The 27291-nt window shown below is 38.3% G+C and overlaps 1 protein-coding gene across 3 annotated transcripts in view; it reads left to right on the forward strand.

Moving 5' to 3' along the window:
- The window catches only part of BCAR3 (BCAR3 adaptor protein, NSP family member), a 69937-nt gene that overhangs the window by 4413 nt on the left and 38233 nt on the right, over positions 1-27291 (forward strand). For 2 of the 3 annotated variants that reach the window (XM_018072078.2, XM_018072079.1), the window contains one exon: positions 16080-16407. In XM_018072078.2, coding sequence (XP_017927567.1) covers positions 16080-16407 — 328 coding nt within the window. Of the gene's footprint in view, positions 1-9580; positions 9849-16079; positions 16408-27291 lie in introns of those variants that run through there. The other variant, XM_018072080.2, reaches the window with a different exon arrangement.

A 27291-nucleotide genomic window follows, 5' to 3' on the forward strand; every position in this document is an offset into this window, starting at 1 on the left:
TTAAGTTTTCAGAAGAAACTAGAACTGGTTGTGTACAAGTAGATCAGTGCTTTCTGAGGAGTTCAGAATGGGTTTAACAACTGCATAACTTCTACAGTTCTTTGGTTTGAAAGTCTTAAAATTTGAATATAAATATGACATTTTTTTAACTGCTACTGTGAACAGATTAGGAAACTGTTTAAGTTGACTGCAGTGAAACTAGATGTGTTTCACTTGATATTTGTTTTCATGTGACATTGAGGCTGCATTTTGTAGTCTTTTCAGGTACTGGAGGGAGAAATATATTACAGTTGCCAATGTACCACTTTTTTTCAGAAAAAAAGAACTGTTCAAACTTGTCATTCACGTGGTAAATTGATTTATATATACTTAACATTTCAATCACCTCACTGGAATGTTCTAACTCATGGAACATTCAGCTTCAGATATGTTAAGCTACATCTAATCTTGTAATATTGCTGATGATTTCAGTGAATTTGAATTTGAGTCAAACATTTTCTTTCTAAACCAATGTGTATCTATGGTGGGGGGAGGTTGTCCTTTAGATGTAGGTATTGCCAAGTGACAGTTTTTGGGTTTTGGGGTTTCTTTGGCAGTTAAGTGCTAGAACTCAGTTCAGTAAAAGTAGTGCTGGTTCATATTTTTATGGGCATTTATCTTGAGCAATGTTTCCATTCACGGTGTGGTTTTGGCTAATGCAAACAATTAAGTGTATAATTGAATTATGTGCTTGAAAACAGAGACAAATTGATCTCTGAGTTCTGTTTACACCAGGTTATTTCCATACTAGATAGCTTTGCCTATTGTATTAAAGAATTCTGGGAAGATCGCAAAGCAGATTGGTTCAGTCAGTCATACACTGGTGCAGACTGTTTTGTTTTCACAGTAGGGATTAATGGTTGTTATCTGGTCTGCAGCCTATTATGACATGGCTGTGTTTTGTGTCTGTCTTTGACACAATGCTGTGTCTAGGAGCAAAGTGCCTAATCAGTTAGACTGAAATGCTGGTTTTCCAGAACTGAACTGTACTGTAGTCAGACATTAGAAAAAAACTTTAAAAAAAATTTATTCTATTAAATAAATACTAATGTCCTACTAATGTACTTACCAGAACAGAACAAAGTCTGTCTTATTCTGTTTGCTTTTATTATGAGCTTTAAACAACAGCATTGTATTTGTTGCTGGTTCAACAGTTTCCAGACGGGGCTTGATGTGATAAGTCACTTTAATATGTAACAATTTTCATAAGGTTAATTTTATCGGACATTTCTTTGTCCAGTGAAGTTAAATTTTGGAAAATTTTGAGAAAACAACTTCTGTTTTCTAAAATGTTACCTTGGTTCTGAAGCTACTTTGAGTAGTCTCACTGTCTCACTACACTAAGATTTGGATTCATCCTGTCTAACTCAAGTTACTTGGGCTGTGTTTCCACAGTAATTAATACCAAGATCTGTGCATTGACATAATTTGACTTGGATGAAATATGTGCATGTGGTCATATATCTGTTGAATTAGGCAGAGCACACAATATGAAGTTGGCTAGCTTGATGCTTTTATGCTACCTTTATGCCAGCCAGTGATAGGGAAGTGACTGGGATAACTGGTGTGGTGTGAGTAGCATTAGCTAATCAATAAGTAAAAAGCCATTCGAAACTGTTAAACCACTTCAGTCAAGTAGAATAAATGTTATAGTGGCTCAGTGCATAGAATAAGGAGGCTCTGATACTTTTGATCAGTATCAGAAAACGTAAAGGCTGCTGTGCTGTTGATTCTTGACCTTATTTGAAGCTGGGGTTCCACAATGCCAACCTAAGCAGTCTGTGCCTTCTTCAGCTTTCCTTTAGCTGCTTTTCCCCATCTCTGTGTAATTCCTTTTGTTGTCATTAAAACTATCCTGCAGCTGCATCATGAACCCATTGGGAAATATGTCTAACTGAAAAACAACCTTTTGTTTCCCCTCATGTTCATCCCCATCGAGTCCCCGTGCCAGTTCACTGTTCAGCTGCTCAAACACTCCTACAAATATGAATGGCCATGGAAGACACAGCAGAGCTGAGCCCTCGTGGCTGAAACAGCCCTGCTGCCTAAACTGAAACCACAGCTGCAGGTGTTCGTGGGAGGCAAGTCACTCTGCTCCCTCCACTACCAAAAAGAGACAGATGAATTCAACAGATAATTCAGTTCACTACCTTTTGTAGGTGTCTATATTTTTTTGTTGATTGTACAGATATCCCAGGATGGATGACTTTCAATTAGCAAATGCTGACTGCCGGTGGAATTAATTTAGGCCTAAAAGCTACAACTGTGGTTGCCTTGTAACATTTCATCTCTTCTTTTGAGTGCAGCCTTACAAATTTCAAGCAAGCATTTGTTTGTTTTTCTCTAAATATTGAATGATCTCCGATATTTGTTAGTGTTTATCACTATATTTGATTTCCTTGCAAATCAAAGTATACAAGTGGAAAAATGTTTCCAATATCTGAAGACTTCCTTCCTAAGTGCAAAATTGTTACCAGTTCTAAACATGCTTCCTACCACTGTTTCAGGAACAGAGGACCAGATGGCTGTGTAGAGATATCAAACTGATAGTTGCTGAAGTCTAGGATCTTGTATCAGGTAGTGGCAAAGTAGATGTCAAGTGACAACATGAAAGAGCCCACCAATCCATAGTGATGCTTTCCCAGAATACTTTCTCAGCCTCTAAGCGTTTAATCTAACAAAAAGGAAATTTCAAAAAGGTATGAATGTGAAGAGATATAAATACTCTTTCCACAGTCCTTTTGCCTGTATCTTGACTTACCTTTTGATGTGCACTGCAGCACATTCTGGATCTTGATGTCCTGCCATCTACGCTTGTAGCCTTTCATGTATTCATAGCATGTTGTGCCTCCTTTGAGAGGTACCTTTTGTTTTCTGTTCCAGGGAAATTGTAGAGTCAGGGGGTGAGGCCTGCAGCTTGCCTGGGCTTGTCGCAGTATGGGATCAAGAGGCATCAAAAATTTTTTTTTTATAAGACAAGGAAAACATGGGCTATGCTTATAGGAATGTTCTCAGTGGCTATCTAGCACCTTTTTGAAATATTTGTTTGTCATCTTATGAAAGTCAGGAAATGGCATATCCTCTTCTAGAAGTACTTTCTTCTGGTATGAGAGAAACTGATGACAAATTAGGTGTAATCTGACTCCTGTATTACTCAAAAAGGTCTTCCTTGCCTGAGCAAGAGGCATAGCACTCTGTCCTGTAACAACCAGCAAAGATTGTTTGTTCAAGACAAACATCCTGACAGCTGTAGCCCAGAACTTATAGAGTAGTGCTCTAGGAAGGAACTGTGGTTTTCTCAGTATCCTCTAATACAACTAAAGCAGGGTTTGATGCTTTGTAGGATTGGAACAGACCACTATTTAATCGTTACCATGTACTACACTCCTTAGGAGTATAATTTTATTATGATTTCCTATGACCTATAGTAAAAGAATAAATCGTGCTTCAGGTGTGTTGAGGAATTCTACCATGGGGTGACTGGCTCCTTCAGTGCAGTAGAAATATTACCTATAGAGAGGGTAATGTAAATGTATAAATGAAAATGTCTATTTTAATGCAATAAAAAAAATACCTTGGGTATTTTCAGACATGGAAGACATTTCTTGATTCCTTTATGAACGTGAATTTAAATATAGAATTATATTTAAAAGCTTTGTATCATTAGACTATTAAAATATTTGTGTGCATTTGTATGTATTTGTGATGTACCTTCCTTTGCATCATTAGTTGAGTTTTGAGTGGAAATATATATAGAAAGCTAAGTGGCAAGAAGTTTTTTTAAGGAGATGTTCTAAGAGCTGGAACTTTGTTTTTCCAATAGCTTCTTTTAGTAAGATGAATTTTGAATAATAGCATTTTATGGCTTAATGTGATTTCATTAACATCTTGGAGTGTTTTTCTTTGAGAGAAAAAAGGTATAAAGAATATTTCCCTTTTGTCTTGTACAGGTTTGCTTATACAGAGTTTTAATAATATATATATTTAGATCTATTATGATTTCATTTATCATACAAAGAAGGCCTGCCTTAATGGATTTAAGTAAAATATATGCATTGACATAACTTGTTGTGGGTAAATAGAAAATAATGTGCAAGATCTGTATTAGATTAAATGCAATTAGTGTTCCGTGGCTTCCTGCTTTTGATGGGGAAAATAGAATTGCATTTCAATTCTTAGATAACTGTTTCTGCCTATGCTGTATTTCTTGCTGTGCTGCAGTAGTGTGAAGTTAAATATGAAGTGCCTTCTTGCCATGTGGGTCTTTTCCTTATCATTATATAGAAGACCTAAGATGTGTTGTATTAAAAAGGAAGCTAAGCAAGCAGTACAGAGCCTGGCTTATGCTTGGGACAATATAAATAGAGACAAGTACATCTTCAAAGAAGGTGTAAAATAACTGAGGGACTCTTACGTGGTTTTTTTAGATGACCATTATAATTAGCATAAATCCATGACTAGTTTTGCCTTGTCAACCCCAAATATCTTGTCTTTGTCACGCTCAGGTAAAGTCCTTTTACTCATTCTGGTTCTTTTGCTTCTCTTTGAAACATTATGAATGCAACCAGAGTGCTTTGGAGCAATGGTATGTAGTGTCAACCTGTCAGATTCCAGACTCATGCTAAAGAATGCTGGTAGCTTTGCCAATATATGGAGAGGAAGCTGCTTTGAACACTTTGATCTGCATAATAGTTAGAGATGGCATTGCTACCTGTGTGGTCTATTTTGCTCTCACTGAGAGACACAAGGATTTGAAGGTTTTTGCCATTTCTATTTGAGAAGGTCATAAATGTAAATGTTGTTACGCAGTTGTTAACATACACCTCTGACAGTGCCATTTCAGCTGTTGAAAGTTCCAAATTTGCCTATTGGTGCTAGTTTGTCACTGAATGAGCTAAGGTTTATGTAACTGAAACTTGAAACTTTCTTGTCATACTTCAGCATTGTTTACAGGATCATCAGCTATAGGACATTTCTGCTTGCAAACTGTTCTGAGGCTGTTGATCATGAGGTTTCTTAACACCAACTCATAACAGATAATGCTTTGGGAGTTTCTGAAAAACCTTGTGTCTCTAGACCTAAGGCAGATCAAATAGCAAGAGTTGACGTTGGTAGTTTTATTATGGAGATCTGGATAACTGCTGACTAAACATGGCTGTTTCAGTTGGCAGCCAGGGAGGATGTTAGAAAGCACAGTTGCCATAGCTCATAGTTTGCTAACTAAGTATTGTCAGATTTCAAGTGCTGGAGCATTTGGCATTTCATATTGTCATTCTTATTGCTCTAATGTCTTCAATTAATTTGAAAATTACCAGTAAATAAACTTGATTCCCTAGCCAATAATTATGCTGATCATTACTTTTTCTATGTGGCGTCTGTGGGAGTTGAGGCTTGAGTGTAGCATTTTGTTTGTTTGAGTCCTTTATCTTCTAAGACAAGTCTACAGTAGAAACTTGCTTTGACTTTTGTTTATCAGGGAATAAGAAGAACTGCTGTGTGAGCAATCTGTGCATACCATGTCCTCATAGTGTGTAGTTACTTCTGCATTTTATCACTGCAGCTGCAGAATAGTGCTTTTGGAGTAAATGTATTTTCTCCTGGTTATTTTAGGAAGACTGGAATTCTGATGCTTAAGGTCAAACTGAAAAGTTCCCTTCTTGTTTTGTTCTATCTTTTTTTTGTTGTTTCTGTAATCAGACACATTTGAAAATGGTCTCAAGAACTGGCAAGTACACAACTTGGCATAATTAAGGCATGCAAGCGACAGCATCAGTCCCAGTTGTGTTCCTCCTAATTTATCTGTTCAGATAGCTGCTTGTATAGATGTCTTTGTACTAGGCGGAAAGATGCACCTGTACACAGTCCCTCCCTTCAGAAAGCAGAAGTCAAGGGTGACCACAGAAGGGCACAGCAGTGTGTGATGTGTGGCCAGCGATGGCCAACCCACTGCTGGTTGCTCAGCCTCCTCCAGATTGATGTCACCAAGGACAGCACTTCACTGCCACTGTGTCGGTGGCAAGGGGATACACAGACAGCACCATGCCATGCAGATAGACAGGTAAGGGGGATGGCAGGTTGACAGGGAATGCTGATGACAAGGGCTTGACAGAGGTGCTGTGCTTCTTTCAAGACATTAGTGCTTCCAGATTTCATCCCACATCTCAGTAAACCCATTTCCAAAGTGGATATAAAGTATGAAAACAAGAAAAGTTTTGCAATGAGGAATCTAATCTAGCTTAATTCAAAGTAACTCACAACTAATGGAGCTACTACAGGCAGTCCTGTGAATTCTTCCTTCTTGTAGCTTGTAGGAAAAGTCTCTTTAACAGCTTTGCATCAAGTATGTACAAGGATGGGTTGTGCAAATTGTCATCTATGAAGACAAAGCCCAGTTTTCAATTTCACCGGAAGACAGAATAAAACTTTAGGAAAAGAATGTAATGACTCATGCGAGACTAATCACAGTTTAGGCAGGGCTGCCCAGCTACCAGTCCCACTACTTAGCACACGATCATGTTACTAAGGAAATTACTGCTCCTTTTCTGGTTCTTATTCATAAAAAATTACAAGCATGACACTACTTCCTATGTAATTACAGTGCCTGAAAATTTCCTGAATTATTAGAATCAGCCAATCATCTTATGTGCTAAGGGATCAGAGTTTTGGGTATGGTTTTAGATGTCTTTTACCTGAACTGTGGAATGTGTGGTTTAGATAGAGAAGCAAGACATTTTCCTGTATGCAATTAGGAAAATAATAGTTTGCACTTCTGTAGCACGTTCCACTTGATAAGCTGATAAAGTACTATACAGTCTTCTTTGTGAAAAATATCTTCCACTCTGACGGATGTTACAAAAATGTAAGTATATGTCATGCAGGAAGTAAGTGGGTCAGAATACTAGAACTGAATGTGGAATCTAGGTAACTCCTCTTTCTCTGTGCTCACCCTCATGCCATTTTTCTTGCACTGGACATATTAGTGAGGCATTTTGGTGTCCTAAATGAGATCACAGTCTGTTCTTTGCTTCCTTTCCCCTCTCCCTTCTTCTGCTTTCCCCACGTATATTTTGAAGAAAGATTCTGTGTGAAATATCCTATGGGAAATCTCCACAGATTGTTACATGTGGCAGCGAAGTTCTGGAATCTGTCACTGTGCCTGAAACATTGCTGGTACCTCTCCATTCTCAATACTTACCTGTTTTTTTCACAAGTGGCAATGACAAAAGCACAGTGCCATCAACTATTCAAGATTTGCTAGCTTTCCTGGTTCATCAGTAGCTCAAATAACAACGCATTTGGGGAAATACAATTGACAAAAAAAATTGAGTGAGGTTTTGTTGTGCTTTTAGGCCTTGTTTTATGTAAAATTAGTTTGAATTTAGATCTTTACTTCAAGGCTCTGTTCAATGTCAACAGGATGCTATAATTTTCTGTAATTTTTGGGGAGAAAAATATCTAATTATAGAAGTCTATCTGTCGTCCACAAGGGGTGACTTATGTCCCAGCACCAGTGAATGGATCTTTCCGAAAACTGTTGTCTTTCACAATTACGTCAATTTTTCTGGTTTGGAAGTTGTTGTAAAAGGTGTGTGGCAATACCAACACTGATAATGCTTCCCTATTGCTCATGCCTGCCCTCAGGAACCAAAGTGATGTTGCTGTGGGAAGGGGAGCACCAGTCAGAAATGCCACTGTGAGCTTCCTCTACTGTGGTGTATTAGATAAATTTAATTTTCTAATCTTTTGTCTCTTCTTCTTCTACATATTTGAGTACTCACTGCTTTTATTTTTTTCTCTCTTATTTTATACTAGACTCCATCTTACTTGATCTTTCTTATGCAAAGATTCTACTCATATCTATAAAAATTCAGAGACTTTCCCAAGAATTTTCATCTTCCTTCCTACCTACTTCTGCATCATCCATGGTGGCTAAAGAATCTCATCTTGATGAGCTAAATGTTTCTTAAGCTCTAGCTACACTTCAAAAGAAGGTCCAGTGTTTTTTCTGGGTTTAATTGCTTAATTAAAAAAATAATAATAATTGCTGTGAGATATTTTAGATAGCTCAGATTGCAAAATTCAGTGTTCTGGACAATGCATAAACCCCCAAACTATAAAGAGGTAGATGTCCTAATTCTACCCAGTACCCAGAGATGTCGCTGCGGTAAGTCAGTGTGTGGAATTTTAATCCTGCCACTGTCACTATTGGATGTAGTTTAACTTGGTTAGAGTGACACCACCATAGTTTCATTTATTTTTGATGATTGGTTTGATAATACACAGAGGTCCTGGAAGATAAATAATTGGATCCTTAATTGCATTTTTCATTTAGATAGCTTAGGACCCCAATTTCAGCAACAGCATTGTAGTCAGACTCTGAAGTAGATACATCAGAAGTAGTTTATTAAAGCTAGTCCTGATAAAAATGGGGAAAGAGAACAAAGGGATTGGACATTAGAGTGAAATGAAAATAGTGCATGAAGAGCATCTCCCAAAACAGAACCACGACACAACTAGTAGGCATCAAATATTTAATGTCAAAATCAATTAGATGTTTGGTTAGGGAGAGAAATATTTGCCTCTGGAAAGCTAATGCCAATAGGATAGCCATGAAAAGGTTTGCAGTGTGTTGGCTTATGAATTCTGATAAGATGGAAAGAACAGTGTTATTGAAATTGGTTTGAACAACTGCAATAACTATGGCAAAACCAGAGAAATGTTGGCCAGGCAGCCTGAAAGACTGAGCCAATGGGAGAGAGACAAATATGGTGTTATAGAAAAAACTGATCTAGACACTACTTTAAAAGTCAACTGAGTGTGCCTTAATTTGTATTTAAGCGAAAGCTTTTTGGCTGGGTCAGTGGTACAGCTGAAGGTGTGGAGGTAACTAATTGAAAATGAAGGTTCTATCTGTAACTACCTGATTGTTTTGAAGGTCTGCTTTATCAAAGGAGCGTAACTGGCCATCTGTTCTGTCAGTAGCTCTCAATCCTGTACAGCTGTTTGACCCTTTGGTACAGAAAATGCATTTTATCTCACCAACCTGTTGCACAGATAACTCCACGGGACCTGGTGGGACGAGGGGGAAATCTGCTAATGTAAGTAAATAGTGTGTGTAAAGTACACAGTAATAGTCTCCGAGTTGTTCGTGAACAGGGCGGATCTAGAAAACTGTTAAATTTTGCTGTAGTGCTAATTTGAGAGGCGAAATTGTGGAAGTCAAGTTCTTAAATCCATGGAAAAGGGCAGCGAGAGGTCACGGCCCGCCAGCCGCTGGTGTGCCGGGGGCTCGGCGAGACCCAGCGTGAGCTGGCGGAGGGTGGGGCCGCGGCCGTGACTGCGGGCCCGGGTGGCTGCGCAGCGCCCGCGGCCGCCGGCGCCGCCTCCCCGCTCCAGGTGAGCGGCGCCCGGGAGGCTGCACACGGGAGAGGCGCCGAACCAGCTCCGGACTGACCCGGCCCGGGCGAGCGAGCGATAAGGCGCTCTCAGAAGGCTCCGGTTGAGTCATCCTTACTTAAGTTATCGCGAACTGCGCTTCTTTAGGGCAGGCTGGAGCTGGTGTACGTGCCGGCTCTACCGCGGCACGGCCAGACCTTGGGCTCTCCCGAGGACGTCCCGGTTCATTTACTGGAAGCGCTCAGGACCGCTGGTGTTGCGGGTCCGGCCTCCGGCCACCCATTCCTGCTGCCCGGCTGCCGCTCCCCCGAGGGACCCGGGCGGGATTCGCTGCCCGGGAGATCGCTTCGCCGGGACAAAACCTCCAACTGATCCACAGAAAGCCTGGAAAGAAGCAGCAGTGATCAGACCCGGTAACTGCGGGGAAGCGTTATTCTCTCGGGCTGAGAATGAGGAGTTGGTTTTGTATGTGAATGTGTGCGAGCGTCCCTCTGTCCCCACAGCGCTGTCGGGGCAGGGACGGGCAACAGGGCGAGCCCTGACTCTGCCCGCGGGCTCTGGAAATGCCGGAGCTGGGACAGTGACTACTGAGACGTTTGATTCACTGCTTAGGTTCAGTGGGAATGGATTCCATGGAAATCTATTAAGCACTCTTTTAAGTATAGAACACTGGTGTGTACTCGAGATACTTCACAGAGTAGAAAGAAAAGAAACAAGAAACGCTGTGTCCTTTTTTTTGTTAGTTAAAGAGGAGCATATATAAAAGCACTTATTTCTGTCTGAGTTTGTAATTTCCGTAAGTTGGTTGTTAGTTCGAAATAATGCTGAAAAGGTCTTTTAAATGCTTCATTTTGAGTTAGAGTGGGTTGTTGGTTTTGGTTTTTTTTCAGTAACATTGTGGGAACAGGGCAGCAGGCAAAATAGTAAATGACTTCCTATGCCAGAGAAGGAACAAAAGCTTGTATGTTGAAGCATTAGCTAAAAAATGCTTAGATTTGACTGTAACCTTGGTAAAGTTCTCTGTTTCTGCCAGCAAAACGGGGAGGGAATGTTTATTTCAAGTCAAGGCTTCATACTGTTCAGATTACTAAGATAACTGATTGGGCACTTAAATTTCAGAAATTAGGCAAAATGAGAAGATCTCCGCTTATTATTGAATCCTCTTCAATGATTACTTTTTCATGGCATCTTTTGTAGGTATCAAGGCATTCTACATGTGAAAACTCACAAAGAGAAGTGTGGGGTTTATCTGCTTCTCTCATCTTGGAAAAAAAAAAAAAGACATTTCAAAGATAACTTATCCTGGACTGTGTGTTTTCTATTGTGTGAGAACAGTAGTTAAAAATAACATTTCATATAGGTTGTCAGATTACAGTGTAAGGATGTTTGGGGAGGGGGGTGGAAATTGCATGACATATATAAGGAGAGAGAAGGAAAGCATGAGCATTGTGATAGCACTTCAAGACCCTTTGGAATCACTGACCTGACTAATCTTGTGGGGAGTTTTTGATGTTTGACAGACTCATGTTTTTTTCTGATAGTAGCTTAAAGCCTTTGAACTACTGCATATGCTTTCTCAGTCTGTGTTTCTGTATCATAACAAGCTGTAGGTTCTTGAACCTTACTATTCTTCTCAAAGTCCTGTGACCTGTTTGCTAAAGCAGCCACTGCATCAACTTATTTTTTTAAAAACAAAAGTAGAAAACAGAGGTTGTAGAAGGCTGCTTCTAAGCCATTTTGGGGAGCAAGAATCCTCTCTTTCTGGTTACCCTAATGAAGAAGACTACATTGCTTCTAGGGAGATAGTAAACATGAAATCCACCTTGAATTTATAATGGCTGTGGTTTTAACTGTATTTCTTCCTATGATATGTTAACTTTAGTGCTTTTCAGACATGCTTTTTCTGTTTCTCTAACTTATTCTCTTACTACACACACACACACACAAAAAAAAAAAGATAAATCTGAGAAATTGATCTGTCTTTTTGTCCTGAACTGGACTTTCTTCACCATTCAGGTTGATCACTTTCATTATTTTCTGTTACATCTGCAAAGTGCATGCAAATGTGCCAAGTAACTTAGCAGGGAAAAGGGAGTTATGTATCTCCCACTCATAATTTATTGTTGCTGATTTTGAGAGAGGGTGGGTGGGAGGAATTTGTGAGGAGATTTGATATGGTGAAAGTAAGTACAGTTTTCACAGAAGTTGACTACATCTTTTAAAGATGTGAGAACATAAAGCAGTTGTTCTTCAGCTGAATGTATTAAACCATGTTCGAGCCCTCTTAGTTTCATGGCATATGTCATGGTAAAGGCATGGTAATACTTTGAGGGAAGCGCTGCCGTAACACCAGGTATAGACTGCAGGGCATTTGATCTAACAGGGAGAGTCACCCAGATTGCAGATCAATAAGACTGAGAGAAACATGGGTCCTTTCATGTCCAAAACTGGTTTAGATACAACTCAGAGTGTCTAGAGTCTGGTTTGGAACTCTGAAATTGCTTTTCTCTTTCCTTTGATCCAGGTGTCCATCAGCATGAGCTTTGGGCTGTTTGTTATGCCATTCATGCATCTCTGAGGCCAAACTGGAGATTTCCCTTTCCCTCACTTCCCTTCCTCCAAAATATTGAAACAATAAAGTAGAAGCCATTGCCACTAGTTGCGTTACATTGTGATATGGAAGGGGCACTTACTCCTGTACCTGTGTCTGTTTGAATGAACCATCAGAACACTTCTTCAGACTGTGTGAACATCAGAAAGTTTTCATGAAGATGAGCTGAGCCAGAAAGTTTGGATTTGCGTCCCAAAGCCAAGGGGCCGTGAGCAGAAGTATATATTTAGTATGTTGTTTTAGGGAGGTGAAAGTTATTTGTTTCATTGTTCATATGGCTCGTTTTTGTTTTAAGCAGTGATGTGAAGAGATGCACAACCCATCAGATTAGAATTTCATGCATGTTTGGTCTTGCCCACCAGATACATATATTATTCTATGTCCAGTCTCCTACTCTTATCCTAAATGCCATGTTGATTTTAGAGACCTGTTTGTTTGTATTTGCTTGCTCTCATTTGTAGCAAAAAATTAGAACATGTCAGAAGTTACCTTGAAACCTTTCATGCCCTCCACTTCTCTAAATTCACAATCGGATTCCTGACAATTCTGTTCCCATATATTTTTTCCAAGTTACAGACTGAAGAAAGAAAAATACTATTCAGTATATAAATACAAATTCACTTCACGTTTTTAACATTATATTGACATGAGTCCATCTTGTTTGCACCTATTTGTATGTTTTCCAAAGTGCTCTGTTTTGTTAGGTGCTGTTTTGACAAATAGGAATGTGTACAATTAAATTTCAGTTCCTTTTGACCTATCATTCTGTTACAATTTCTACCATTTCCATTGTTGATGTTCAAAGCACGCTGTTTCTAAGGGAGTAACATTTTCAGGGTTTCTATATCTAGAAAAGTCAAACATTCTTTGAATCATATACTGAAGTATTTGAGACATTCCAGAGTCTTCAGCTGAAGAGGCTCCTTCTTTGCAGTGTTTATGTTCAATACAAGAAAAACATATGGATAGTTTGGCAGGAATTCTGTTACTGACCTGATTGTTGTAGTTCTTAGTTTACATTTATGAAGAATATATAGTGCAGCAGCAGATAGGCAAGCAGATAAATTTATGGGTAGAAGTTAGCAGACCGTTGTTCGCAGGTTCTGGGCTTTCTTGGTTTTGTGGAGGTTTTTGTTTGATTGGGGTTTTTTTGGTTTTTGGAGAGGTTTTGCAGGGAGGATAATTAGAAATATTATCAAAGTTTCTGCACACATAATTGTGGCTAAGTGTCTTGCAAGTTCTTGAATGTAGGTATTTTTGTACTAACTTTGGAATTCTACCTTGATTCCTTAAAACAAAACTCTGATGTGCCTTTGAGGATTGGGTACTGAATTTGTAAGTCAAGTGATGGTACTGAGAGTACTTCTTAAAAGAAGCAATGATTAGGACAACTCTGGGAGTTTGGTTTTCATTCTTAAGGGCTTCTTAGGAATGGAGGTTAAATGGAAAATACAGTACAGCAGAGGTCATTGTTTATTTTTTGAAAACTCTCAGACCATTGGATTGGAAACTTACTGGTTTGCCATAACAATTACCTTGTGATTTGGTTAGTAGAGTGAATTCTCAGCTTTCTTTGTGGATCCTCAAACATGAAGTAGTCAACAATTTAATGTCATAGTAAGCATAATCTGGACTCATTTGGTATCAGCTATTAAACCAAAGCTTTGGTTGGTTATTATTTATAACTGTTTAGATTTGATACCCACGTACTTGTAATGTCACATGTTCCATTTCAGCATAGCAGTGGGAACCTTGCAGGACAGGCTAAGGAAAATCTCACTGGATAACCTGCGCTGAAATAGTTGGAATTCAGAGGTTTGGAGGTTGTTTTTTTATAAACCAATAAGAAAATACAATAAGTAAGTACAGAATCTCAGCGGCCCCTGAAAGGTGAACAACAGCATGTTTGTGCAGTATAAGCAAGCTAGCTTTCAGTTTTTCAGACTCCCTAAACGGTGTTTGACAAAAAGCTGAGTTTTCAAAAGATTGTGTGAATTCTAAGAAGCCTTTCTTCCCCCCCGTTGGAGGTAATTTTTATCATTCTGTTCTAATAACAAAGCTGAATTTACAAGAAACAAGCTCTGTCAGTTTGCTTTAGCTATAGGAGGTTGTAGCTTTGTGGTAAGCATTTGCACTTTAGATCTTCCTATCTGTGGACCAGTTGTTTTGTTTATAACAATTGTAATGCAAAACTGACTTTATAGCAAATATTGTGACAATAACTATGTGATGTTTTTAATACTAACCAACAGAAACTGTGTCTTTCAACCGCATGATAAATGGAGAGATGATTAATATTTCATATTAAGGGCAGTGTGCTAACTTATGGCAGAATTTTTGTCAGTGTGTTTTGTTTTCCTTAGGATTTTGAATTCTGTTTGGATCCACATAACTAAAAATTTCAGTTCTTACTAATGCCTCAACTCTTTTCTATTCTTTTCAACAAGAAACCTGACCCAAGTCAAAGAGATTCTCCCTAGGCAGAAGTGCTATTTCCAGAGACTTTTCTACTATAGTACATAGTACCTGTGCTTTGACAGAGGCTTGGCAAATTGAAGAGTAAAAAAAAAAAAAAAAGAAATCAAGATGTTATTTATCATCTATAATTACTGAGTATTTATTGTAGGATCTTCAATAATGGAGAAGTAGGAAGGGATTTGTGGTTGAAGTCTGAAAACCTTACCCAGCCTGTGAATCTTTGCAGTGCAGCTGACAGGAAAAAGCAGAATTTTTTCATAATTTGAGATCAGCTTTAGTGTTACTGTAAAACTAAGCCAGTTATGATAACCTCTGAGTAGAAGTAACAGTAGCTTCAGAGCAGAAACACTTTGATAGTAGCTGTGATATTGAGGCTGGAGAAGGGAGCAGGACTATAGAGGCACCTCTGTTTTCCTTGCAACCCCTGTGCATTCCCCAAAACAGGAGGAATTCTGGTGCAGCTGTAAGCAGCTGACTTCCAGGGTGCTAGTCTTATTTTTCCTCATGAAACTTGACCAAGGCCAGAACAGATTCCCCCTGTCCATAACTGTTATTTCCAAAAGTACTTCAGGTTTCTGATTTCATATCAATCTCTGCTGCTCCTGTGGCATTTCCAGTTTTTGTGGGAAGCACCTGGTTGACTAGCACCTAGATTAAATAATGTAGGACTGGTTGCCCTTTGGATCTGGTGGCATGTTCGATAGAGTGGCTTGTGCAGGCTAATATAACTGGATAGGATAAGGCAGCCTGTCTTCTGTAATACAACACTATAAGCTGAGCACAAGGCAGCATTTTTTGAGGAACAGAACAGCAATCTGTTAATGTGCCTGAAGTGTTTGTTTCACAAAGCTTTTTGCTCACGATAACAGAAAAACCTGTACTGTAGGGCAGACTGTAATTGATTGTACAAGAGACTGACAGCTCTGTGAATCTGTAATGTCAACAACGATTTGAGCCAGCAGGCTGGGCATACTGAAGAAGAGAATTCCAGTAATCTGCTCCTGCCCTTATCTCTTGAGCAGAGCCGTTTAGTTTACAGCCTGTTAGAAATGTGTGACCAGTTATCTGCTAGATTTATTACTTGAGCAAGACTCCTCAGCAACAGTTTTTCCTCACAGTGTGCCAGCTGCTGGGGTTAGAAACATATTCTTCCAAACCAAGCTGTAGTGTCCTTTATTTTTAACAAAACCTTCTTAAAACTTCGATTTTTGTCAGTGATTCAAAGTTGATGTCTGCCTCTTCAGAGGATGTGAAGGAGCAAAAAAGAGGAACTCTGTGAATAAAAATGGAGAATTGTTCGTGGCCTGCTCTTGTGTGGGTGTCCAGACTGGTGGGGTTTTGTTGTGACTTTTCACGTGTGTGAAAGTTATATATGGGTGTGCTTGGTGTGCGGTTGGGAGCGATGTGACTGAATACAGGCTACATCTTGAGGTATCTGACTCCCTCAAAGCCAAGCAGAAGTTCAGTTTCTTTGCTAGTCGTGCTATTTAACTTTGTTAAAGGGAGGGGTTTGATGATTGATACATTAGAAGAAATCTTGGTTTTGTTTTTCCAGAACCAAAAATGATAGCTGCAGGAAAATTTTCAAGTCTTCCCAGAAATGGCCCAATGAACCGCCAGTTCTCATTAGCTTCTTCCATGGACCTTTTGACCACTAAACCTTCACCAACTGAGCATCGCTCAAACTCCTTTCAAGGCATCTCTATCCATGGCACTCTCCCCAGGAAGAAGAAGGGGACAATTCCCACTAGGTCTTGTGATATGTTTAGCCACATGGGAACATTGCCTTACACCAGAACACACCGGCAGCCACCACCTTTTGTACAGGATGTTATAGAAGAGTACCCTCCAGAAAATGAGAAGAGCAGCAAACTCAATGGCAGGTATGTTGTAAAACCTTAATTTACATATGTTAGTTGCATAGGAATTCTTACGTATTCTTCTACACCTCTAAATGTCCAGTTATAGGTACAACTGTTTATTCTTGTGTTCTAAGTTGAGCTAGTACTCAATGTAGGTCTTGATGGAAGACCTAAATAATTTTTAAGTACTAGGTCTTGCCTCTGAATGTTTAAAAGGTATAATATTGTGTGTGCTGTTCCCATACAGGAAATTTTTACAATCTAGAAGTCATTGAATTGCTTTGATATGACGCTTTGCATTGTTCTAACTGAGCAGTTTTAAGCAAGAAGTCATAACTGTTCAAACTTGGGTTTGGTTTGTATTCAATGCTTATGTGGCTGGAGGGCACATAAAGAGCGGTGTTCCAGCTGCCTCCGTCCTAGAGCTACGTGTGAACTGTTTTGCATGAAGACTCAGTGGAACCCAGTGTACACTGAGCTAATGGCAAATTATCCCTGCTTATTATTCCTGCCTGACTTCATGGTTATCATATCCATGACTCTCGAGAAAGACCTGTAATCTTATAGCTGCCATTTCTTTTGGGAATCTGTCATCATCACTGATATTTCATTGCTCACAAAAAGTAATTAATTTTGTAAATGTCATTTTTTTTGTTTGATATTGAGGTCTATAAAATGGGAAAAAATTTCCAGCTAACACAAGAAAAATTCATTGTAATGCAGTGAATCAGTTAAAGGCACAAAGAGAGAATGTTTGGTTGTTTGGCTGATGGTGTTAAAGCCTGAGAAAAGGTATCCAAATTACAAGTTCTGAATTAGGATTTATAGTCTCGCTGTGTCCATCACTATACAATTTTTTTGTTTTCAAGTCTTGTGAGGGAAGGACAATTCTAATTAGATAAAGTTGTGTGTGTAGATTTGTTTTCATTTTTTGCTTGTGGTATATGGGATCAAGCTTTCTTCTCACTTGAAAATAAGTCTGTTCTCTATACCCCATTCATTTTAAGAGAAGAAAGGACCCAACTATGTTTAGTATTCCTCTGTCACTGGTCTCTGAGATGTACCTGCGTACATGAACTGGCTTTTTAACATCATTTGCTTCTTTGATTTACATAATTTTAGAGTATGCAAGTAACCTGGGGTGCTGCCATGAAAAGAATGTGGTGAAATACAATGAATTTTTATCTTATGTCTTCCTTCTCAAGAGTGATCACTAAAGATGATTTGCAAGATGTTTTCTTTTATTGAGAGACCAAAGCCAACTGGTAACTTGTCTTATGAATATGGTAACCTTGTCTTATGAAGAACACTTTGGCACAACCAGTAAAGTAAGAACAGAATGCTTGAGAGGAAAATGTTGGGAAGGTCTGCCTGATCAGAATTAAAACATAATGCTTTTGAAGTAAGAAGAGATTCCAAGGATGTTGTTAGTACAGCCTGGGAATAGAATTTGTGTCTATTGAGTCATAGCAGCGAGTGCTGTTCACATTTGGTCTTTCAGTGACTTTGCTAAAGCACATATCAAATGCTGTGGTAAAAACTTTTAACAATTGCTTGCTTTAATTTTTACAATGGATCTTTATACATTCTGCTCCATGACCTGACTGCCCAGCTGTATTAGAGCAGAAGACACTTCCAGCTTGACCATCAGCAAATATATCACTTCTTGAGTCTTCTTGCAATGACACTGCACTTTTTGTTAGTGTACTTTAAAAGAAAACTGAGAGAGAAACTCTGTTTTCCTGTGGTACACATTTGGTTGTATGTGCTAAGGTATATATTCTAATGCTTACACTCACATGGACATTATCTGGGCCTCATAGTATGGGGGAGTCTGTGTTACCTTATCAGAGTTTTTTAAAAAAAGCCCTGTAATATTTTTATTTCAGTGTAGGAACTCGTGAAATAGTGTAATATTACATGGGTATTCTCGTTCAGGATTGTATCAGTCTTTCATTGCTATAATGCTGTTTACAAAAATTAAAACTGTGAATGCACATTTTCATGAAACCTTTTCATGATGCATTGTTCAACCCAAGTGCTGTGTTTGATGCCAGTGGGCCAGAACTAATAGTCATTAGGATTACAGTGTTCATGTCCACATGGATCTGATTATTTTGAACTGTGGCTCAGGCATGACATTGGTTGATTAAATTTGTTTTAAAAAACATAACTGTGATAACATTTTCAATAATTCAAAATGAGTAATACTCTCTTTAATATATAAATACATTAAACATAATTTTGTGAAGCAAAAAATAAGCCCAAGTAAGAATAGGAAAACAATAATGAACTGTGCCATTCCCTAATGGAATTCTTCTGATTTTGAAATTCTTCCAAAAACTTGGAGAAATTCTATTGCCAATTTTCAATGCAGTAAGGTTGTGTTCTCTTCTTGGTTTGGGAATGTACACCTCTGCTAGTTAGTTAGTTCAAGGGGAAAAAAGCTTTCTTTCTTGAGAAAGAAAGACTGGCTGAACTCTGAGTTTTAGAGTCTCTTAGAAATAATTACATGGCCAAAATCAGAAGCAGCTGAGCTCTTGAGTTAGTTTTATGAGCTAAAATAAGAATTAAAATAAAAAATTTCAAGAAGTTCTTCATTTACAAAAGAGAATTTTCATTTTAACTTGTAAAACTAAAGCTACTTCAGTGTAATGTTCTTTATTATCTGATGTTGATAATTAAACCGAAATAAAGCATAATTGTAATTTCCCTTTGACACGTGGTCCATGGGTTATCTTTATTTATTTAGCTTTGCCTTATATTGTGATACCTTTATTTAAAAGAAAATTGTTCAAATTTACATCTGTCACTAGAACCTGTAGGGCTTTTTTTCCCCCTGTGTCTTATGACTGCCATTAGGAAACCCAGAATTTCCACTGCACTTGGATGACTGTAGTTCTTCATGACTGACATTGCAGTTTAACTGACTTGTGGCATTTTCATGCTTTTTCATTAGTGCAACCAAATATCCCTCAAATAAATAAGACATAAAAGCAATGCAGAACTATCACTATCACAGGAAGTTTGAGTGTACTGATGAAGGCAGCTGTCAAAGGCCAGTTTGACATTCTGAACCATTTCAGTTGGATGTCAACATTATCCCTGTAGTCTTGGTTAACGTAGAAGTTCTCTCACTTGATCTGGTACTGGTCTGATATGAACATACTTAAATGTTACCTCATTGTAGAGATGCGAGGAATTTCTGAGGGGTTGTTAAGAAAATGGAATAAAGCAAAGACTTTTGCAAATATCCCAAAGCAAACTAGATTCTGTGCTCTCTGTTTCATGAGGCAGTGTGATTGCAAGAGCTAGCAGAACAAGTAAATGCTTCTTGGATGATCTGACAGCTATGGTATTCTCTGTTCCTAAACTTCCTAATAAAACAATCTAAAGAACAATTTCATAAAAACTAAGTCTGGTTCCAAAAGACATGCAAGGCTTATGTTTTGTTTGAATTCAATAGGGCTGCACATATACTATCCATTATAGAATCATAGAATCGTTAAGGTTGGAAAAGACCTTTAAGATCATCAAGTCCAACTGTCAACTCAGCACCACCACCATGTTCAGCATTAAACCATGTCCTCGGGTGCCATATTCAAAGGTTTTTTGAACACTTTCAGGGATGCTTGACTGCTAAAAGTATGTTTATGAGAAATTTAGCATTTGAAGGAAAGAAAGATTAGTTAATTTGGTCCTTGCCCTGTAGAATGGAGCTTTGGATATTTTGGGAGAAACTATGTGGTTACACATTTGCATTAAATCACTATCTTCCCTCTGCTGAGCCTTCCCCTAGGAAGTGTTGAAGCACACCATCTGCCAGAAATGATCACTTCAAGTTTTCATGCTAGTTAAAGCCTTAAAACGAAGTTGACATTAATTTACACTGGCTGTTTCATGTTATACAGGAGGTTTGTGAATATTCCTCATTTAATTCCTGTTTACTAACTGTCTTTCCCATAGCCATTTCATCTGCTTGTACTTGCAAAGACAGATTTTTTATTCAAATTCCATTCTTTGTCTGTACAGACATTTGAAAAATGGAGTCACTGATAAGCAGTAGGGTTGTATTGTTCAAACTGGCTTGGAATCAAACTTTGTGCATTTCTTTAAATAATGTATAATTCCCTGAGTGCTTTGTTTTATCGCTGTTTATGAGAGGTTCTGACCTAGCAGCTGGTCAGAATTAGATTTTTTTCCCCCTGTTTTTAGAGCTTTACTTTTAACTGTGTATGAATTTGAAGTGTGGAGTTCTAGCTACAGAGCTATAATTTTAATCTTTTCTTCTGTCTTGATTTTCTCTTTTCAAGCCCAGCAAATTCCTGGCTATGCTGTAAGTCCTGATTGTGATTGTAGTTACAACACTACTTCTGTTTGTATTGATGTGGCCACAAACTACCCGTTTTTGTAGGTAAATGAGGCATAACAGCTTTTTTTTACTCTACCAAGGTCTCAAGCATGAACTGTTCATATTCAGCTTTTTTTTTTGACATGGTTCAAGCATGTTAAAAAAGAAAAAATCAATCTGGTGGATATGGGGAGGGGTGGAGGAAAAGGTTTTGGTTAGCTTGATTCTTTCATTGAGGAAAGGGGCAGACCAGTAGCTCTGACATCTTCAAATGCTTGTTGAACCCTGTTGCAAAAGATCAAAATGTGACATATCACCTATAAACTGAAGTGTATTTTATAGACTGACCCTAAGTATCTACATACAGATGCAAAGAACACAAATTCTGTCTGTTCTGAAGGAATGTCCAACTGCATATTTAACTAGACTTCAGACTCTTACTTTGAGTACTGGTCAACAGACTTTTTTCCTCTTGTTTTCCTATGTCAGTTTTTTTCCCCGTTCTTTCAGATAAAGTGCTATCATCTGGCATTGGATTTTGTATTGCTGTAGCAGAGAGTTATTCTGTATGTAGAGTAGATTAGTTTGTTTAGTCATTTAGGATGTTCTGTACTCTTCAAAATTTCTAATCTTCAAGGCTCTACATGTTTGGCTGGGTGATACTTGTGTACTTGTCTGATATAACTGTCCAGGAAAAAATACAAATACATTCAATTTTAACCTTGAGTGGTAACACTGACATTAATAGGGTAACTTCATCAGCATAAAGCTAAGCAGGCTCACTGTCCTCTGCAGGACCTTGTCCTTGGAGGGCAGTACATTTGGAATTTAGCAAGGTTTGGAATAAATTTGGAATCTATTATTGAAGTATAAAGCTATTAAGGACTGAATTCTGGGTTCTTGAAACTTTTCCTTTTCTCTTAGTGATATTACCACAATAGATGAGGCCTTCTGAAGTCCTTGAATTGAGAGTTGATTTATAAGGGAGAAGAGTTGGCAAGGCAGTACTTGGTGAGGAGCACACTGTTCAGGGATTTGCTTTTTCCTTGTCAGAATTTGCAGCCTGTTTTATCTCCAGATGCTGCAAATTCTGGTTTTCTTTGGGTTTTGAGAATGGGGTGGATCAGGTATTTAGACAGCATTTATTTTGTTCTAACTAGTGATTTCAAAGATGTTATTTGTTGGATAATTTTAATTTGAATGTGTTACTTTCTTATATTAATTCTTTGTGTACACTTATAGCAAATGGTTAGGTGCACTTTGAAAATCAAATTAAAAATATTTTTTTATCAAGATTTTAATATATCAAGTAAAATAAGCGTTTTATATGTTTCCTGTGTGGAGAAAAGTAAACAATACTGTTTGGTTTATAGAATGCAAGGTAGTCTTTCAGGTATGAAAATATTTGCAAGATTAACAGGAAGAAGATGAATACCTTTGGCTCCCTCTAAATTTCAGGGTAAGGTGGGGAGGAAATTTTTAGAAAACCACAGAATTTTTAAGTAAAAGTAGTTATGGTTTTGCTCTAATGTCTGAATCTACCTCTTAGTGTGTGTTGATTTCAGAAAATCCTGAACCAAACTGTGAGTTTGTGGTTGTGTTTCTTTAACAGGAGTAAGACAAGTGTGTTGAATTTGGGGCTACTGAATATCTTGTTGACTTCTTCCGTGCACAGCTAAGTGGATTTTTAAAAGGAAGAGTTCCTTAGATGTTGCCAGTACTTCATGCTTTTTGTCACAGGTGCACCTGCAGATCTGACCTCTGCTGTCCTAGAGGTGGAGCAGAGGACATCTACTGAAGCGGTAGATGTTTGGGGTAGAAGGTATACTGTGTTGTATAAGTAGAGAATAGCTGATGTTATCTGCTTACATTCAGTACCAGTTCTCTTATCCTTTAACTCTGGGGTTTATTTCTGTTTTGACTTGTCTGCCTTTTCTTTTTAGCCCTTCTGTCCATTGTTGGGTTCAGATTCTTCTGTTGTGAAGTTCTACTTCACCCTTTTGTTCCCATTTGATGCTGACATCCTCTGTCTTTGCTTAGTGGACATAGACCTGCAGAACAGAAGCTGCACTTCTTGATTTTTATGGGGATTTTTGAAAACTGGCTACAGGTGACAATATTGGAAACCTGCCTATGTGGGATTTTGGGAGAGGGAAATGAGAGAAACAGGACAAAATGTCTCAAAAAGAGAGACCATCTCTCCAGTTTTGAAGATGAATTAAACCATAGTCCTTCAGCTGCTCAGCAGAGGAACTGAAGCACTGTATGGGATGGGCACAGTTGTATCATTGTTTGAAATTAATTGTGGGATCAGGACCTTTCTGTTAATGAATGACTTACCAGGGAAACTTGAGTCCAAATTCCTCAAAAGCCCCAGTCAAAACTAGTTGATGTTATTTTTCAAAAACTTCCTAAAAACTTCTGTCTTTTCAGGCTATTTCCTCTTTGAGCAGAGGACGTTCTATGTAGTGGAAATTTTCTTGAATTACTACTTCCATCATACCCAGAGTTCCTCTCCTAGCTCTGCTGTTTCCTGGTCTCTTTTGTAAAGATTATGGAGCACCCTATTCACTTGTACCAGGTGCTATATTGCTTCCTCAGCTTGCCTCTTTTCCACATGTGACCATTTATTTTTGTTTTTGCTCCTTTTATCCTTTAAATAGTAGTTAAATGTTACATAGGGGAATATATTCCTAATGCTTACTTGCAATATCTAATGCAGGGAGACATCTGATGGAACAAGCTTTTTAAACTGAGGTAAGGGAATAGACAGTGAGGGCAATTCTTCCTCCCTCCATCATCTTCTTCAGTACTAAAGCAAAGGATTAACATTCCTGTGCTTCAGTCCAAATACACATTCCTGAAAGACATGTCAGCCAGGTGAAAAAAACCATACTTTGTGAATAAACTGTACCTACACTTAGATGAATTTCAGATGAATTGATGGAGGCTGTGATTCTACAGAACGTTTGTCAGTGTATTATTTCACAAGGTTACATTAATTTTGAACACTTAAAATTTTGTGGAACTGGATTTTGAATAACTGCACAGCAAGTAAAGCACTGTCTATAAAAGAGTTGCCAGCTGAAGGTATAGTCAACAGGCAACAGCACAAATATAAACAAGTTTGTAGAAACAGTGACTGTTTTGGATAAGCAATAGTCTTGCTGCCCAACCACGACTTTCACAGCATGGGTCTTGGGATAGAAGATTTAAGAAGGGCTTTGAAGGACAGAGTAATCCTAAATGTTAAGGAAAATGGAGGGAAAAGAATGCAGGTGCCTAGTCTGAGCTTTTGAACAAATTGTAGAGACCAGTATTGTATGTGGCACAGAAACAGAAATTCTTTCAGAAGAAGGTAGAAGAAATGGTGTACATTTTTCAGCTTCATTAGGTAAAATGGAGCAGGTTGGAGGGATGCAGACTGAAGTGGTTAGAGTAAATGACCGGGGCATTGTAAACAGATAGGAGTAAATTGAGATTTCATTTAATTCAAGGAAAAATACGTTGTATCTTTTCTTGAGGTTTAATTACTGAAGAGTCCCTGCTGTTCTTGTGTGAACTGCAGGTCATTACACAGTTAGTCATAGCAGTTTGCACTTGTTTCCACTGGTGTTTGAATGAGTCATGTCCATGGTGCTGTGCAGCTGTAGATGGAAGGGTGGAATGCCCTTAGGAATGTAGTAGGAGTGTGTGTGTGGAGCAGAAGCTGCTGGGGGATAAAATCACTGGGTCTTTTACTCTAGTTTACAGTACAAATAACATCAGTCTGCACTGCATATACTTAAACACACCATGTCCAGCATGCTCAAACTTGCACCTTCATACTTAAGTAGCAGTGTATTTCAAAAATCTACATAGATGGAGAGATTTCAAAGACACAAATCGAAGAAGGCATTTGATCCCATCTGGTCATTTTATAGCAGTTGTGTCTGTGTTAGCAGCCATGCAACAGCTTGGTATGTTTTCGGTTTCTCAGGCTCCCCTTGAACCTCTGTTGTCTTTACTCATATTTGGCATTGGCACCATTGGCATTGGAACTACTGAGTAGTTCTCGTGATCACTCTTTCCATGTGGTAGAAAGGAGATGCTTTTGAAAATGTCTCCAGCAAAGGTCACTTTAAACAAGCGAACATATTTTCATACATCAGGTACTGGCAGTGTGTCCTGATGGTTTTCCCACAAGTACATTTGTAAAAGTGTGAAGTAGCACAAAGCTGCTTCAGGGCCATTCAGCAGTTTTCACCGCTGTAAGAATATCTGTGCGGGGAGTTGAGTGATAGTGAGGATTTGGGCATCTCTGATGATACTGTTGTGTCTGTGCTTAAACTTCATTAAAGTTATCACCTAATAACTTTAGCTAATTTATAATTGTAGCTGACATGTCTATGAAGATGCCACAGGCCTGGAAGAAGCCGGTGCTTAATATGGCTTAGTCTGTGAAGGTCTGCGTTTTGCAGGATTCTTTACAGCAACAACGATGTGAGGAGGTAATATCCAGTGTTAGTAGAAAGGTGGAGGTTTTTGTAAAATCAACAGCTAAAGATTACAGATATCTGCTTAATTGTTCTTTTTTGAAGCAATGCTGTAGAGAACTATTGGCCAAACGTGAAAGTCTGAAAAATAGACTGTGTCTCAGTTGCTGAGGTTCTGGATATTGTCCTGCACCCACTGAACTGAATAATTTATTTTGGGGTTGAACTCCGGGATTTGGCTCTTCAGTTACAGCACTGGTTATCAGTACATGAGAATTTTATAACATATTTTAGAATAGTAACTAGTTACCTGGATGTTAAATTTTTCTCTACCAAATTTTCATGATTTGTTGCTCATTCAAAATCCATGCAAGATTTGAAGTTGGCAGTATGGCGGTATTTACTTTGTCATACTGGAAATATGATTCCAGTTGCTTACAGTGATTTTTTTTTTTTTTCCTTTTAACCAGTGGCTGTTGATGCTGACAACTTCAAAAGGCCTTTTTTTTAATCTTTTAGTTCTTCCTACACATTTGACTGTCATTTAGAAGTGTTGGGAAATGGAAGAATAACATCCAATACATGCAAATTCCATTCCCTTTTCTCATCTCAGTCAGCTTTAGCTGTATCTTGAAGGAGTTTACATACAGCGATAATCCCTGTTTTCTGAGAAGTTACATTGGTTCTCACAGTGATCAAAGGTATCAGTACTTGCTCATAGGCAGTCAATTCCAACCAGTATGACACCAAGCTCTTCATTGTTGCAAAAAAAATGTTGCTATGGGAAGAAGGAGGAGAAGAGGGAAGCAAAAGCACAACTCCACATTTTCTGTTGTCTTGTCTTCATCTTTTTTTGAGGTTACTGAAGCTCCACTCTTGACTTGCAAGCTCTGTATATTTCTTTGGCAGTGTAAACAAGAAACTCATATGTGAAAAAAAAAAGTGCATAATTCTAATAAGAGTCTTGACGCTGGATGGAGAAGAAATTGAGATGATTTTCAAGGATTACTAGAGAGAGATTAAAGGGTTGTGTGACTGCAAGATGAGCCAGCAGAGAAAAAGGTGATGTCAGTCTCTAGAGAGACTGTTTTTGGCTAGGAAAAGCTCAGAATCATGAAGGTTCAGATTGTGATGACTGCTTTCTTTTAGTGATCAGTTACTATTGGAGGAGTATTTATACTGCTAGAGTTTCCACACAGACTTGTACATGTGAAAGAGAATGAAGAGAGGATTTACACTACTCAGGAGAATGACTTAATTACATGTATCAAGTCAGGTGCTTTTTTTCTTCTTTTTTATTACTATGAGCAGTAAAGTGCTGGAAAGGGATTTTGTTTTGTCATGAAATGAGGTTATAGTCTGGCAGCAATATGAATACCCAAAATAGATGTGGTAGTGTGTTTGCATCCCTTAAATTTCTTTCTGTGACATAATGAGTATGAAAAGAGCATGAAGCCAATACTGTGTGTCCTACTGCATACTTACCCAACACCTTGGCTTGAGGTGTTCTGAAAACTTCTCTATTCCAGGTGACAGACATCTTTCTGTATTAAATATGCTTTTTTTTCTGAGTGGAAGTAGGTCTTATCTGATTATTACGCATCCAAAATGTGAAATAAAATCCAATCCATGAACCCAGAGTTTACACAGTACTGGTTGACTTCTGTGCAGATTCTAATACATGAATGTTGTGGGTAAACAGGTGCAAATGAATACAGCTGTAAAGTCAAGCATACTATGAAGATAAACATTAGCATTACTTGAAAGGTAATAAAATCTGATGAAAGATGGAGAACATATTATTATTGAATCAAACCTTCAGTTGAATTGATTTTGAGAGATGGTAGAAACAGTATCTGTCATCAGATCTGCTAGTTATCTGAAAATATTTTTTTTTCTGCAGATAATTTAATACAAGAAGGGAGAATGTGGGTTCACCATTTTTTATTAAGATTCCTTGAGAGAGAAAATGGAAAAGAGGTGCTTTATACTTTTTTTAAAGTTCATGACGTTCCTTCACGGGGAGCATATGGCATAAAGAAGCACATCATCACTGCTAACAGAGAGCTGAGATTCAGG

The sequence above is a fragment of the Manacus vitellinus genome, unplaced genomic scaffold (genome assembly GCF_001715985.3).
Source record: "Manacus vitellinus isolate BGI_N305 unplaced genomic scaffold, ASM171598v3 scaffold_21_pilon, whole genome shotgun sequence".
Lineage (NCBI taxonomy): Eukaryota > Metazoa > Chordata > Aves > Passeriformes > Pipridae > Manacus > Manacus vitellinus.